Below are 14,992 nucleotides of genomic sequence, written 5' to 3'. Positions count from 1 at the left end.
AAGAGAAAAGGACTTAGGATACTACCTTGCGTGACTCCCTTAGTTAGACAGACTTATTCCAAGATGAGGCGTTCCGTTGATTTCAGCCACCTGTTTCCGTTCGGATTGCTGAGCCATTTGAGCGACCCTGATACTGTTTTCCAATAGCTTGTTTATTAATGGCTGATGGTGTACCTTATCAAATGCTTTGTGTCGAAACCCAAAGACACTAATTAAGGCCTAACAGTCGATTTTCCAGAGTCAAATAAGACCATCTGGTCCAGTCGTCCGTGGTTTTAAGTAGGTATAATTGACTGTTTATCGACCTTCCTTTTATAAAACTGTGTTGACCATTGAACAGGATTTTAAGACTGTGCAGAAAACCCGTTATCGCTGCTTTGCAGCTATATTCTTTATTTAATCTTTAATTAATCTAAAATGTAACAATTCTTCCATTCTTTTCTCACACCAGCGGACTCCGTGGCAGGGCACACAGCCCTCCATCCCGCACCCAGCAGGTAACACACACAGTCCTGTGACGCAGCGCCGCGTAGTGAGAATATTCTGAGTAAGTATTCGCGAAAATTACAGGTGTGCTAGCGGTAGCGATCTACTACTCACTGAGCCACAGCGGCGACACCGCGCCGCCCACAACTTTTTCACTTCTTATATAGCCTAACCCAAACTTACCTTATTTTATTGCACAACCTAATCCCTAAACCTCTCCAGACCCTACTTGGACCTTATTCTCTCACCCTTTCGACACGGAACCCTAGTTCCCTAGGGTTGAAAGATCCGCAATTTTGTTTTTTAGTCCGAGCATGCGCAATGAGGTACATGATTGTTGGATTGACCATTTACCGTTGCAGGACATGATTTTCGAGGGAAACCTCATCCGGGCTTTTCATACTTAGATGTACCGACAACCACAACTAGTACCAACTCTATTATGCGCCGAGATTTACCTGCATCTGGCTCTTCGAGCACGAGTTCAGGTGTCAAAATCCAGCAGTGACGTAACCACCTTTTTCCAACGTCATTACGTAACTCCCATCGCCGACAACTGTTCGTTCAGCCAGAATATCTAGAATGGTTTTCTTTTTCACGTCGTCTGCAGCCATTTTGCGTTCGTCCAGTGCCTTTGCAGTTTAGTGGCAGAAATATATATCTTTACTGTGCCCGCCGTCGCATTATAGATAGGCCGACTCCAAATAATCGCGATACCGTATATTGTGAATGACCAAAGTCCAAGTCCGGTCAGTTTACTCGACGTATTGGCCCCACTCCACGCGGATGCGCCACCGCGCGGGATTTCCGCGAAGCAACAGAAACAAACATGGCCACCTTTTGTATTTTCAATGTTAGAAATTGTACATGCATTTCAATTATTTCAGCTGTTAGGGTTTCAAGGCACAACATTACTAGATGATATGATATGGCTATGTTAATAAATGATAATGCCGCAGTGAAGCCAGTCACGAGCTGTCCCGATTGAGTGTACGGCGGTCAAAAACATATGAATTCGCGTTGTTACGTAATAATTTGCAGTAAAGTACAGACGAAACATGAAGCCTTAATGGCCGTTTGCAAAAACATTCTAGCGGTAACAATTGAAATATAATAGTAATATACAACTCAAGTTAGAATTATGGATATTTCTAAAATTATATGAGTAATTTGTAGTCAGTGCGGAACGTTTGGTTTAGGAACTATCATGAGGGGTGGTAGGTAGTCGGAGTCATTCAATTCAAGTCTTCAGTGCGGAACGTTTGGTTTTTGAACAATAATGAGGGGTGGTAGGTAGTAGTTCAATTCAAGTCTTCATTTACCACCCGTGTTGTTGAAAATCTCGCGAGAATGGCGCAGCATTGAAACTGGCAATAAATGCCAAATATCATACATATTTTTTGTACATATTCATAACTTATCCGCTATAAGTGCCGATAAACAATTGCAACGTGTTTATCAGCATGCCGATAAACAATTGCAACGTGTTTATCAGCATACCGGGGGACCCGTGGTTACGATGGATCTTTGAACATAAGAAAGATTTTGAAATATTGATATTTTTCCACGTATTTCACATTGTACGTAAATTACTTCACTAACTAAGATCGTTGTGAGCTGTGTGCTGGCCACAAATGCACACAGATCACACACTACCCACTTCAACACTCAACTACCCACAGCTTAAATATAACCATCCTTTTAGCTAGTGTGTTTCTCCCTGGACGTATCGGCCCCACTCCGCGCGGTTGTGCCACCGCGCGGGATTTACGCAAAGCAGCAGAACACAAACATGGCCACTCTCTCAATTTTCAAAGATAGAAATCGTGTGTGCATTTCAATTATTTCGGCTATTAGGGTTTTAAGGCACAATATAAGTTGATGATGTGATATGGCGATGTTAATTAATGATAATTCCGCAGTGAAGCTAGTCACGAACGGTGCCGATTGAGTGTACAGCTGCCAAAAACACTGAAATGTGCATAGTTGCGTAACTATTTGCAGTGAATTGCAGACGAAACATGAAGCCTTAACGGCCGTTTAAAAAAAAATCATATTTCTTAACCTGTCAAAGGTTTCAGATGACAACGACTGAAGCCGGCTTATAAGCGACGCCGCAATAAGTCTTATAATATTTGTGGCGTGTACGTTTTTATTTTATTCTCTGAATTGTTAATTATATCTTGCGGTCTCCGTAATTTTACAATCATAAATGTATATTACCAAACGAAACGTGGCTCAGTGTTTAAAAAAATCTTCTAGTTTAACAGTTTATCACTAAACAAATATATTTGTGTAGCGTATCAGCACTGACGCGACGCCGCAAGTAGACACTACGCCATGTGCTGTCACCACGCGAGACGCCGCAATCTGATGCCACGTGTGGACCCAGCATTTCGATGCCACGTAGATGCCAAACGTTGACGCCACCATAGATATTACCACGCGTGGTTATGCCATGGATTCAAGCGTGGACGCTACATGGAGACACCACTTGCAGATGAACCGCGCGTTTTTATCATAAGTCCATTGGTAGTCATAGTGCAGATAGTTTCTAAAAATCACGATAGGCTATATGTTACTGCCCCTGAGGAACGGTTAATGCTCATCAACTCCAAAATCTTCTTTTTTTCGGAATGTTTCAGCTCTCCCCGTCGTAGGTAGTAAATTCATCCAATAGTCTCTTCCAACCCTAACAAAGAAATACACTTACGTTAAGGTCAATGTTTCATACAGTAAGGAATAACGATCAAAAATTTGTTACATTATTCTATGGAATTCCACGTCTAGAAAAAAAAAACGTTTAGAAAAGTACAAATTATAAAAAACACCATACTACACACATTTGTATGTTTAGATGTTTTGCTTGGAGACCAAGACAACACGGGCCCAATATAATCACCAAACTAGGATCTACGAATTTAAGTAGCCGGAGGGACACATTTCGTTCAACTTTCGTTGTTTGCCCTTCCCACATAACTGTGGCGTTGGCCACAAGAACAATTCCCATGGAATTCTAGTTAGTCTTATTCGGGTTAAAGACAAAATAAAGACAAACAAAAGAGCCCAGCGGGTGGGTTTGCAGGGGACATATCACAAGGGTGCCAAAATAGATCAGAATTGGGTTCAATCGAATTCCTGGTTGAGCGACAACTCGTCGAATCCAGATTGTGTCTGATCGCTCTCTTCTCTATTATAGACTCGTGTATCGAGACTTCCCCGATTCCTATTAAACTGACCATTTTTAAGGTGGTCTGACTGCAGTCTCAGTAGCCTATCATGTACCACTACAACCGTCAGGTATATAATAACAATACGCTCGGAATACATTTCAGGCTTCTCGGAGCGCTAAACTTGAAGGCATTTTCTCTCGGTCGCCAATTTACCGTCCATTCCGACCTTAGTTAGTTAGGGAAATATTTCTCTCTGATGTTCCGCTTGTCAATTTCCGATTATATATTTTTCTCACTCACGGTTTATGATTTAAGAAAAATGTTGGACATATCGTTTTCCCAATTGTCAGATTTCCGTGACTTATGAATATTTTGCAGAGCCTGGTTTGTTAGCCTGGTATTATCTCCAACCCAGTGGTTAACTTGAAAGCGAAAACGAAACGAAATTGAGTTAGCCCCCGGGTTAAAGTTGATACCAGTCTATGTGGATCCAGAAGTAAGTCGTTCCACTTCCCCTTATGATGATTGTTTGCAGTTACACTGAACAATGTAGCAACGATTATTTTTCAATTTATCTCCATTCACCTTGATTTGACGACTTTAGATGCATTATTGTCCTCTCCCGTGTTACCGGCACCAAACGGTATACTGTGGTCTTTTCCAATCGGACGAAATCCTCTCTCTTCCGCCAACTTGAAAAATGAATTGAATATGAAACCAGGTGGTTACCACAATACAAATTTTTGATGAGTTTTTAGAAATCAAATTTAGTCATTCCTTTGCATATCTGGTTCAACGTTAATAACAACAAATTTGGATAGATGGCGTATGGGTATACTGCTGATAACAAAAACAAGAATTTTACCGGTAAGACAAGTATTGATTGAGATTAAGGGGAGAGTCAAACACCGGACATGGCTTAGAGCGGTTATATGTGTGACTCATCCTAATATAAAGAAGTTTGCAACAGTGCATGTGTTTAATGAATTCAGACGTACATTTATTAAGTTGTTTAATTAAGCAGTAGGATCAGTGATGGTACATCAACTCCTTGTGCTTTCAACATTTCGAAAAATCGGTAACAAATATCCTTTTTTTTTATTGTTTTGTTTTTCGTCATAGAGCATAGTTCTAAGGTCATACGGCGTGGGTTAAAATTGTGCCACCTCCTTCGTAGTGGCCTGGGATTAAGGTCATGAAATCCATAGCGCATCCAGCATGAAATAAACACGAAACATTTTTTCGTTAGAAAAATAAACATATGTTCGATCGTGCGCGATGTCAAAGAAACACATTAACCAAACAGCGCCAACGAGGGGATATCATAACTGATCAACCCGCCGCCACATTGGAACCATGCGATAGAATCACTACTTCACCAATATTGGCGCTGTTGGTTTGTTTCGCTATGCTTCCTGCTTCAGGTGAACTAAACATAAAAAAAAACGGAGGTAACTCATTTAAGTGAAACTGGCTTCAGCTCAAATGATAATCGAACGAGCTTAAACGATGCGGTACGCATTTAGCCAGTTTTCTACCGGATTGCCATTCAGTTTCAGTTATTATCAGTCGACTCTATCGAACAGTTTCTTAGATGTTTTAATGTCAATCGCTAGAATTGTTCAAAGGTGTACACGCCAAAACAGACGAGGGAGAACAATTAATGTTCTATAGAAATACCTCTTCGGCAATTTCTCTGATGTGATGACTTTCGAACTGGCAGCAACCTCCAATGTAGCGAACTCCGAGATCGTAAGCTTTCCTGGCGTAGTCGCGACACTCCCAACGGGTCAATACACGAGGATCCAACGCTGAAATGAAATAATCAATTGGTGCATATATAAACCACACTGTGGAACTGTGTTCAAACCCACACCAATGTAAAACTTAATTTTTCCGAGTCTTATCGAACCAACATTTTTCTTAAATGAACAGTCGCTTTAATTTGGCGCAAACTTACGAACATTAAGCCGTTCATGCACATACGTACCTAGCATTGCCTCAGGTAGTAGGGTATAACCGAGCACCGTGTCGCGCACCTCTGGAGCCAACAAACCCAGAGGTTGCGTCATTAAATGCGGTTTCAAACCAGCTTCATCCAGAGCTTGTTTCATTAATTCTATCGTCTCCAATGACGTGTGATAATCAAATTGACAATTAACACCTACGATGTCTGCACCTAAAGAGTTGAACAATTTTGTTCTTGAAATTAAATTCTTATTTGGATTTATTCAATATTCTCTTAAAAACATATCAGTTTTTTTATATGTTTCACGCAGTATATGTTTATTAGGCAAGTCGGTCTTGTTTGCGGAACAACTCCTTGGCGTCTTTGTTTTTTGTTTCGTCGCTTTTGTGATCTGGTGTGCGATTGCGGAACTAAATATTTAAACGCATAAACACAAAATACACAAAATTCATTTCTTCCGGGTACAGAACTGGGGTTTTCTCGGTTCATACGCATATTGAAACGAATCTCATAGGAGACCAATACGATACCTTTCTTGGCGAGTCTTACGGCGCACTGGCCCGGATCGACACCCGTGAAATCGCCTTTCGGACCAGTTCTCATTGTACACGCCACTGGTAAACTGTACGATTTCATCACTTCTACTGCCCATTCGGCTTCTATCACGTTTCCGAAAAACTAATAGAAATTTTTTTAAACCGGAATTAGTATTATTTTGAGCATCAAAGCCTTTGAAAAAACTTTCAAACTGAAATACTCGAACACATCTTTGAATTTTATGAGGGTATATTAGCGGATTCATCACGACTGCCGAACTATCGATTTATTTCGGTGCAATAAAGATAACATTGAATTGAATTTCAAATATATGTATTACAAGCAGTACATTTAACCGTCTCTCTTTTAGATGCTGTTGGTATCCAAGATGTATTTCATTTTGTTTATAAAGGTTATTAAAGTTTAATACGTTTTTCACTTGTAATTTTGCTATTTTATCAATTAAAAGTTGTGATCGAAATACACTCGTGAGAATGTCTTATCTTTGTCTGTGGACTCTCATTAGAAAATCAACAGTTATCCTAATTGACGCAACTATTGAAATTTTGAGATGCTCCCTTATCCAACTTGCAAGTTAAGGTCTCGGAACAGTATCGTTGGTAGTTAATGGTTAATTTTTCGCGTTTAGATTTTTAATTCACTTTCAAGTAAGATTGAATCAACTTTAAGTAAATAAATCTTCAATTAGAATTGTACCAAAAACCAAGTTAAATATTAATAAGATATATATTTTGTGGTAGATGTAGTACTGTTATGGAATCAAGCTTTTACAGTTCATCGAAATTGTACACCCTAGATAATGTTAGATTTATTTTCACCCTACAGACATTGAGTGATAAAAAGAGGAATAAAGAATTTACAAAGAATGAAAAACAATTACACCATACATAACATTGAAAAGAAACAAAATCAGCAAAATTTATATTATGAACGTACAACACACGTACCCTTTGAGAATACATATCTAAAGTTTAAGTAGAAACCAAAAAGCAAATGCCATGGATTCCCTGGCATTGGGCCCCCCAATAGTTTTCTTTCAGGTCAGGGCTGTACAAATCCCTGACCTCACCAAATAAGTTAATTTTATTGATCCATCAGATTGAATTTGAGATTTAAAATAATCAGACGTGAATAACAGGAATTGGCTAGAAGAATAAATAAATGAAACAACAGTTATCTTTTGTAACCTACCTCTCCCAATAGAAAATCCACATTATTCTCGATGTAGACATCGCATTGTTTCCTGAATTCGCTCTTCACAACATCTTCGCCAGCGTTTTGTTTGTAGCTTTTCGTCGGTGAAATGCCTCCGCACACCTGTAGCCCGTGTGGTTGTGCTTCTTCGTGCGCCAGCTCGCATGCTTTTCGATTCAATTCGACGCCCTGCAGCAGTGAATTCAGAAAAATACTTCTAAGAAGTGAACCTCCAAAATCCGTATATCTTGACATCGTCGCATAATGGTATAAAATGCCCCATTTATCTATGAAGATTATGACAGCAGGCAGACAGCTTATGGAAGGTTCTGTGTTTATCTTTCACACGTCATTCATGTATTCGTAAACCAAAGCAGATACAACCCAGAACATTTTTAGATTTACCACATTTCAAATTTACTACGTTTGAGATTTACTACATTTTTGATACAGTCTATAAAATCTTCAAAAAATAGCTAAACGACGTGTTTTTTTAATATAACTGTATATTCCTGTACCCAGCTGCACAGTGCATGGTTTGATTAGCTAATCTACTAAGACGGCCTCAGACGGTCTTAAATCTGGGACATGACTGCGCATCTATCGGACCTATTCGATGTAGGCTCTTCATTGAAAATGGGGATGCAGTCATTTTTTCTGGAACAGAGGTAAGTGCCAGAAGCAATTGAGATATCTCAACCCGACAGATGATTCCTCGATGCTGGATGCCGTTTCTCACTAGCAATGGCTCATAGGTGAGGGGTGGTATCAAAGGTTGCATATTTGTGGTAGAGAGATACAACGCTAGTGGTACAGCGCAAGAGAGCTGTATTATAATAAAGCTTAGAGAGCTAAATATTTCGGATGGCAAGCCATCTCAATCTAGATCAACAATGGTACTTACATCAAATTTCAATGAACTATCAGAGCCGAAAAATGAAAATGCCTGAACAACATCTGCACCAGCGCGTACAAACTCCCTGTGTAAATTTCTTACTAAAGAATTGAAATGTAATGAAGAAAGATTTTAGATTTCAATACGAATTGGATTAAATTCTGGGCAATAATGGCTCGCTAAGGCCAATTCATACAATTCAAGTATTTTCTTATGGCGAGTATTATCTTGTGTGGGTTCATTTTTAAAACATAACATTCTGCTAAAACAGTTAAATTCCAATTGTCTCATTAACAACCTCCTCCAGTTCAAAATCTTTTACATGCTTTTACAACCGGGATCCTAAATTAGCTTTGACTGATCTTTTTATAATCATGTATTTTTACAATTTAGCTTAGACTGACCGGGCTAAATTAAGATCTACTTAATTTACGGCTTAACCATCGTTACCTGCGTCTGGTTCTTCGAGCACAACTTCAGGTGTCCAATATCCAGCTGTGACATAACCCCGTTTTTCCAACGTCATAACGTAACTCCCATCACCGACAACGGGTCGTTCAGCCAGAATATCTAGAATGGTTTTCTTTTTCGCGCTGTCCGAAGTCATTTTTGCGTCCATTAAGTGCTAATTGTTGCCGTGCACTACTACAGCAAATACGGTTGTCGCATTACATTTTATTTTTGTTATCGAGATTATTAGATTGCGAATTATCGGCGAAACAAGGGCAATGCGGTTTGGTCTGCCACGAGCTAAGTAACCCAAGTCAAGTCAACAACAAATGATAAGGTTTGAGTCAATTTTCCAACAATCCAATGTGTGTGAGTGTGGTTCTTTGAGTGTTTGGGGGTACTTGTACGTTTGATATAAGTCTTAACTGGCTTCTTCAAGTCTCCCGTTTAATATTAGAATATTTCATTTAACTTCATTTTTTATAATGTATTATGGTATATTGTATTATTTAGTGGAATATATTATTACTGTTATGATAAAGGGAAGTGTTTTTTATGCGCGTTGAGTAGACATTCTTTTCTCCCGACTGAAGTGAAGATTCGAGGGAAATTGCACCTCAGGAATTGTGGTTGATCTGCGTGGCAAGGAGTGCTCTTGTATCACGGTCTTAATACCACGCCGAATTAAGGGGCTCTTGGGAAGTGGTTCCTCTTGGTCAGAGGTCTAACAATCTCGAAACGGGGAAAAGTACGGGGAAAAGTAGATAAGTATAGTTTCAATAATAATAATATAATCAATTCAAAAATTTTGTTTTTAGTACGAGTCGTCAGTCAGAAGCGGCCAATGAAAGTTCAGCGAGAGAATCGCGTGACATTCTAAATCGGTTTCTCGTTATCAGATAAGAATCTGATGATATTTATTTCTCCTTGATTCAATATCATACATAATAAATCGTATACACAACGAATTTTAAAAGAATCTTGCAGTTAATTTGCAGGTAATATCAGTATATGGAATATTTTGATAGAAAAACTGGAATTTAGAACTCATGAAAGTTAAATCGAAATCAGAACTCAAAAATCGGTAGATTACGTACGTTAGACTCAAGAGTTAAAAAGTCATCTTCCAAACATAGGCCCAAGTATACTATACGGAAAAGAAGAACGACAAGACTTATCACGAGAAAAAAATCAATGCGCCAGAGACCAGTGTAGGTTAGTTTTACTTGCCGACACCGCTGACCATTGACGACATTGGGAAAAATATTTTCAATGTAGGTTAGTTTTACTCGCCGACATCGCCGACATTGGGAAAGAGATATCTAATGTAGGTTAGTTTTACTCGCCGACATCGCCGTAATTGCCGACATTGGAAAAGAGATTTTTAATGTAAGTTAGTATTACTTGCCTACATTGCCGACATCGCCGACATTGGGATCGACTGACTGGTGTGCGTGTGCGTGGATTACCCTTATATAAGTATAAATGGATTTTCCAATTGATGAAATATCTGTTGCATATGTTTGTTTTTACAACAATGCCTATATACATTTGAAACATCCAGTATGCGTTATTCAAAGGAGATCTGTGCGCGTCAGTGTACTATAGGCCTACGTCATCAATGTAGGCAATTCTAAATATGAATTACAATTGTAAATGTTGGCGTTTATTTTGTAATGACATTTATTTCTGAACTCTTTGTTTCATATTCGATAAATTTTGATAATGAGTTTATCGAGGATGTGCACTGCTTCATCAATATATTGGGTCAAGACTGGTTGCCGGTCAATTCAATTATCGATTTGTTTAAACTTCATTGATGCCTAATAATACACAATATGTGTTTTTTATGTGGTCAATTAGCTTTCAAGTTAGTTTTCTTGTTGAAGTAGAAGGTAGAGAGTCCAGAAAAGGATCGTTTTAGGAAGCTTAATGTGTTTGTAAGTACATGCTTATTGTTTTCTACTGATGTCAAGTATCAAGGTTTTAATCTTGTATATACAATGTTGTTGTTGTATTTTTCTTTGTATTTTTGTTGAAACCTCACTTGTCTGTTTGAAGTGTCACTGCTGTCAAAATCAGTCTGTTACTGCTGTAATGAAGTTATCATGAGCGTTTTTTGAGACAGAAACTTCCTCGTTTTCTGAATAAGTTAACATGTAGTGCCGTGGTCGTAGTTTACAACATCATTTTTCTTGATCATGATCCTATATACTTCGGTTTTATGAGATTTGACGCTTGCGGGACTGATGTTTTTAAGTATAACTGTGAGGTTAAACCCCTTCCATATTTTCGGTACGAAGGGTTGGCGAAAAAAAAAACATTCAAAAACAATGATTTTGATAGAACGATAACCACACTCAAACATGGTGAACGGATAATAAGATAAAATCCCACTATTTACAGATTTAAAAAAAATTTAAAAACAAGAATTTATTTATTCAATCTAAAATATATAAAAGACACGACGATGACTCTAGGGTGAGATCGAAACGTCGTGTCTTTTATATATTTTAGATTGAATAAATAAATTCTTGTTTTTAACTTTTTTTAAATCTCTAAATAGTGGGATAATGATTTTGATATGCAAGAAATGCCATCTAATTTCTTCGGTTCGGCGTTTTGCGGGTCTCTGCGGCAACAAATTTCATTTCATCAAATATGTGCCCCATTTCAAAATTTCTAGATCCGCCCCGCGATGCGATGCTGTAACCCGATCGTGAAATTTTAACCCAGTCCTATACACGGCTCCTGTTCGTGAGGTTAGTTGGGGAAGTAATGGATATAAATTGCTAAGGTCTTCGTCAGCAAAATGACTAGAATTATTTTGTAATCATTGCTGATAATGATAAATCGGGCAATACAAGGGACTGGAACTCGGACGAAACGAAATCTAAACTAGTTGAAACCAGTTTTCTTGATTTTATCTTTCATACTGACATTTAGAGGCGAGGACGACACTTATCGTGAACTATTTTAGCGTGTCTTGTCAGACAACTAGATCAACAGCCTGTTCGCGACTTATAGTTAGTGGTTTTCATATATTAATTACCATTTGTAGTATACAAAAACAGAATATACAATAGTCGAGCTTCCAACCAATAGAATCCGACTACAGAACTTGAGAATCCCGGACAGGAATTCTTTCAATAATGAGAAGAAAATCTAACTCGACATTTTCCTCCGATTTTAGCGTTGAGCTGATTTGGGCTTCCACCATAGACTACGAACATGGATTCCTTTTCTATACGGCCTATGCTTTTGACTGATTGAACTAATGCAACATGACAAATGATATCTAGCATTTAAATCGGTTTGATAAGCCGACTATTGATTTTGAGTGCTGCAGATGGAAAGCGATTAGGGGAACCATCCTTCAAGTTATTTTGGAAAAAACAACAGTATTTACAGGCATTTATAGAAGTGGTTTCTTATCAGAATGACTGACTTGTTATTATTATTGCTTTATCAGGCGTTAATTTTGGGTCGTCCCTCGCAGGGAGGCTCACAAGTTTGACCAATACTGTAGTAAGCAATTCCATAACTTCTTTGCCGTTATCAGGGCGGCGGGGTTTGATTTTATTCAACGCGTTGCCATATCTTTAGAACTAACTCAACTTCACATCATGAGCATTTTTAACTTTTCTATTTCTCATGTCTTCTCTTTCTTTCGCTGTTTTGTAAGCTATTCAATTTCATAGCAGTCGTTTTCATTGTTTTTACATTTTGCTGAAAGTTAACTATTTACCGTATTGAAGTATCACTTCAATGATTCCATGCTGAATGTCTGGTGCCATCAAAATAGAAATTGCCAAACACGGGAAGACTTGCAAAAACACTTTGACGTTTGACCATTGATCACGTGATCCTGCTTTTTGAAATGCTATCGCGGCCAAAATAGAAAAATAGGCATGGTTTTGCTTATTCGTATTACTAGAACAGAATTAAGATGCTCATATCGTGAAAGTCTATGTTGAGCCAGGCCTAGGTTGGCCTTGCGATGCGACTATCAGCGGCGGTGTGCGACTAGTTTCTGCCAGTCGCACTGAGCACGCAGGTCGAAGCCACGCGATCGACGATCCTGATTGTAATATGTGTATAATGTGGTAACTATAATTGGCACCAATCCATGCTAAGATAGAAAGTTTCGAAACACGAAAGACGTAGAGTGAGTTACAAGTGAGATAAAATAAACCGGGTTGTGAAGAAATGCTCAAGGAGCAATGCCGTTTCTTATGATTATTTGAATTCTTATGAACCATTTTTAACAGTTCTCTTAGTTTTTCTTCATCGATATTGCTGGGCCTTTTTTCAAAATCGGATTATTATTGACATTCATTTGTCGACGGAAACTAACCGTTACAATGTTTTAACATTCTCACTAGTAATGATAATCTCCGAGAAAAGCATGGAAATAGTGTACCGGTATATCGATTATATATTCAGTCCCAAAATTAAGGCTGAAAACCAGGACTCGAACTTATCGGCTAACCAAATTGCACGAGTATTTTTTCATAAGAAATTTATTCGCCTTGTTTTTACATAAATACATTTACATAATACTGAAGTCCATAATGACATTGTTAGTATCGAAGAAAAAAGCTACATATATAATTAACAGGCCTATTGAATTATACTTCTTAATACATGTATACAACTTACAAAAGAGAAAAAACAAAACAGAAAGAAAAAAGAAAAATTCAAAAAAGGTGAATCAATAGTGGTGACAAAAAGTAGAATCCTCAGAAGTTTCTATGGGCTTTAACAAAAAATTCAGATGAATTTTGGATAATTTGCTGATTTATATCAAAGTTAAAAGTTTGATTGTCACCAAAAAAATTGCATTTCTGTGAGAGCGAAAGGTTTTCAAAGTAGCCCACAAGATTTGTTCGAATGAGATACAATTCTGCAAAAAGAGATATTATATTGGTTAATTGGGCAGGTTGCTGACATTGAATTAAGAGATGCTTTGTATTTAGAAATCTATTGCAATAGTTACAGTTAAGGGATAATATATGATAGAGCTAACCTTAAAGTAAGAAATCTACACGAATCCTATTCAGGTAAATCTCTTCTGATCGGTTTAAATTTGAAAGCTGCAGAGTAGAAATTACAGATAAACTGGTCTTGCAGTGTAGTATCTTAGATTTGAATTGTGAAAAAGTTGGGCAGCTCCTGATATCAATGTGTGTATTATTCCAGGATTTCATTAACTAAAAATAAGGAGAATTAGCAATTTTTGAAAATATAGTGGCAGGAATTCGAAAAGGGCGTCGCTTTCGTGTTGTTCGTTCTCTAAGGCCATCTCTGAAATTCCTAAAAATTGATTGAACATAGGATGGACAATGTCCTAATTTTACTTTATACATAAATAGCTGAAGCCGCTTCTTACGTCTTGAGGCAAGCGTTTGAGGCAAGTATATTTGAAACCTTTGAGGTGTGAGAACCTTGTAAACTAACCGAAACCAATAGTGCTGCTTTATAATGTAGACGATCTAATTTTCCCCAAGACATTTTTGAAGCACTATTGTACAATATATCACAACACTCATTTATGTGGATAGATAAAGGATTTGTAGATTAAGTTTTAAATGCGAAGATTTAAGTTTTAATGACAAAGATTTAAGAGGATGTATACATTTAAGAACTTTCTCATAAATGGAGTCGACGTGACATTCAAAAGACAGGTTTGAGTCATTAGTACAAATCCAAATGCTTATGACTTATTACTATTGGTATTGGGTTATTATATTGCACGAGTATGACACATATCAATTGATGATGTATTAGTACAAAAAGCAGCTTACTGGGTTTTGTATAGTCTAGTGGATATCCAAACCTCCTTTACAAAGGGGGACCAGATACCGAGTTGATAAAATAGAAGAAAGATACTTCTCACAAATAAATTTCAGCGAAAATCGCTTTACCGAGTTAACCGACTCTTTACCGAGTAAGGAGCAGTCGACTTGCTTACCGAGAAAAGAACTAGGATTTAAGGATGAAATTACATAGGATATATGATAACTTGTATATGTAATAGTAGGCCATAAATATATCTGTTTTAATAGCAGACGAATATCTCGTGTTTACTGAATGTAGCGTTGAGTGTTTTGTTTGCGTTGTGTAGTATAAATATATAAACCAACCGCTTTTACGGTGTAATGACCTGATAGTCGTAATTAACTCATCACATTTCTGTTTTTGCGTCGAACCTAACTATTGTTTCTATTACGCGTAGAATACACTTATGCCAATTATCGGCGTTCA

The 14,992-nt window shown here is 37.8% G+C and overlaps 1 protein-coding gene across 3 annotated transcripts; it reads right to left on the bottom strand.

Annotated features, from left to right (window-relative positions):
* Positions 1–2,600: 2,600 nt before the first annotated feature.
* LOC141910736 (betaine--homocysteine S-methyltransferase 1-like) lies at positions 2,601–8,953 on the bottom strand. 3 transcript variants are annotated; one of them, XM_074801486.1, is made up of 8 exons: positions 8,726–8,953; positions 8,285–8,376; positions 7,378–7,569; positions 6,159–6,306; positions 5,650–5,838; positions 5,340–5,470; positions 4,245–4,351; positions 2,601–3,178 (listed from the first exon to the last, which is right to left on the bottom strand). In XM_074801486.1, exons 1-8 carry the CDS (start codon positions 8,892–8,894, stop codon positions 3,085–3,087), a joined length of 1,122 nt encoding a protein of 373 aa, XP_074657587.1. In that variant the 5' UTR covers positions 8,895–8,953; the 3' UTR covers positions 2,601–3,084. The 3 variants fall into 3 exon arrangements, with proteins under 3 accessions (XP_074657587.1, XP_074657589.1, XP_074657588.1); XM_074801488.1 differs by lacking the exon at positions 8,285–8,376; XM_074801487.1 differs by lacking the exons at positions 2,601–3,178; positions 4,245–4,351 and adding an exon at positions 4,639–5,088.
* Positions 8,954–14,992: the final 6,039 nt, after the last annotated feature.

The sequence above is a fragment of the Tubulanus polymorphus genome, chromosome 9 (assembly GCF_964204645.1).
Source record: "Tubulanus polymorphus chromosome 9, tnTubPoly1.2, whole genome shotgun sequence".
In the NCBI taxonomy this organism is placed as follows: Eukaryota; Metazoa; Nemertea; class Palaeonemertea; order Tubulaniformes; family Tubulanidae; genus Tubulanus; species Tubulanus polymorphus.
This window is presented reverse-complemented; position numbering and strand designations above follow the sequence as displayed.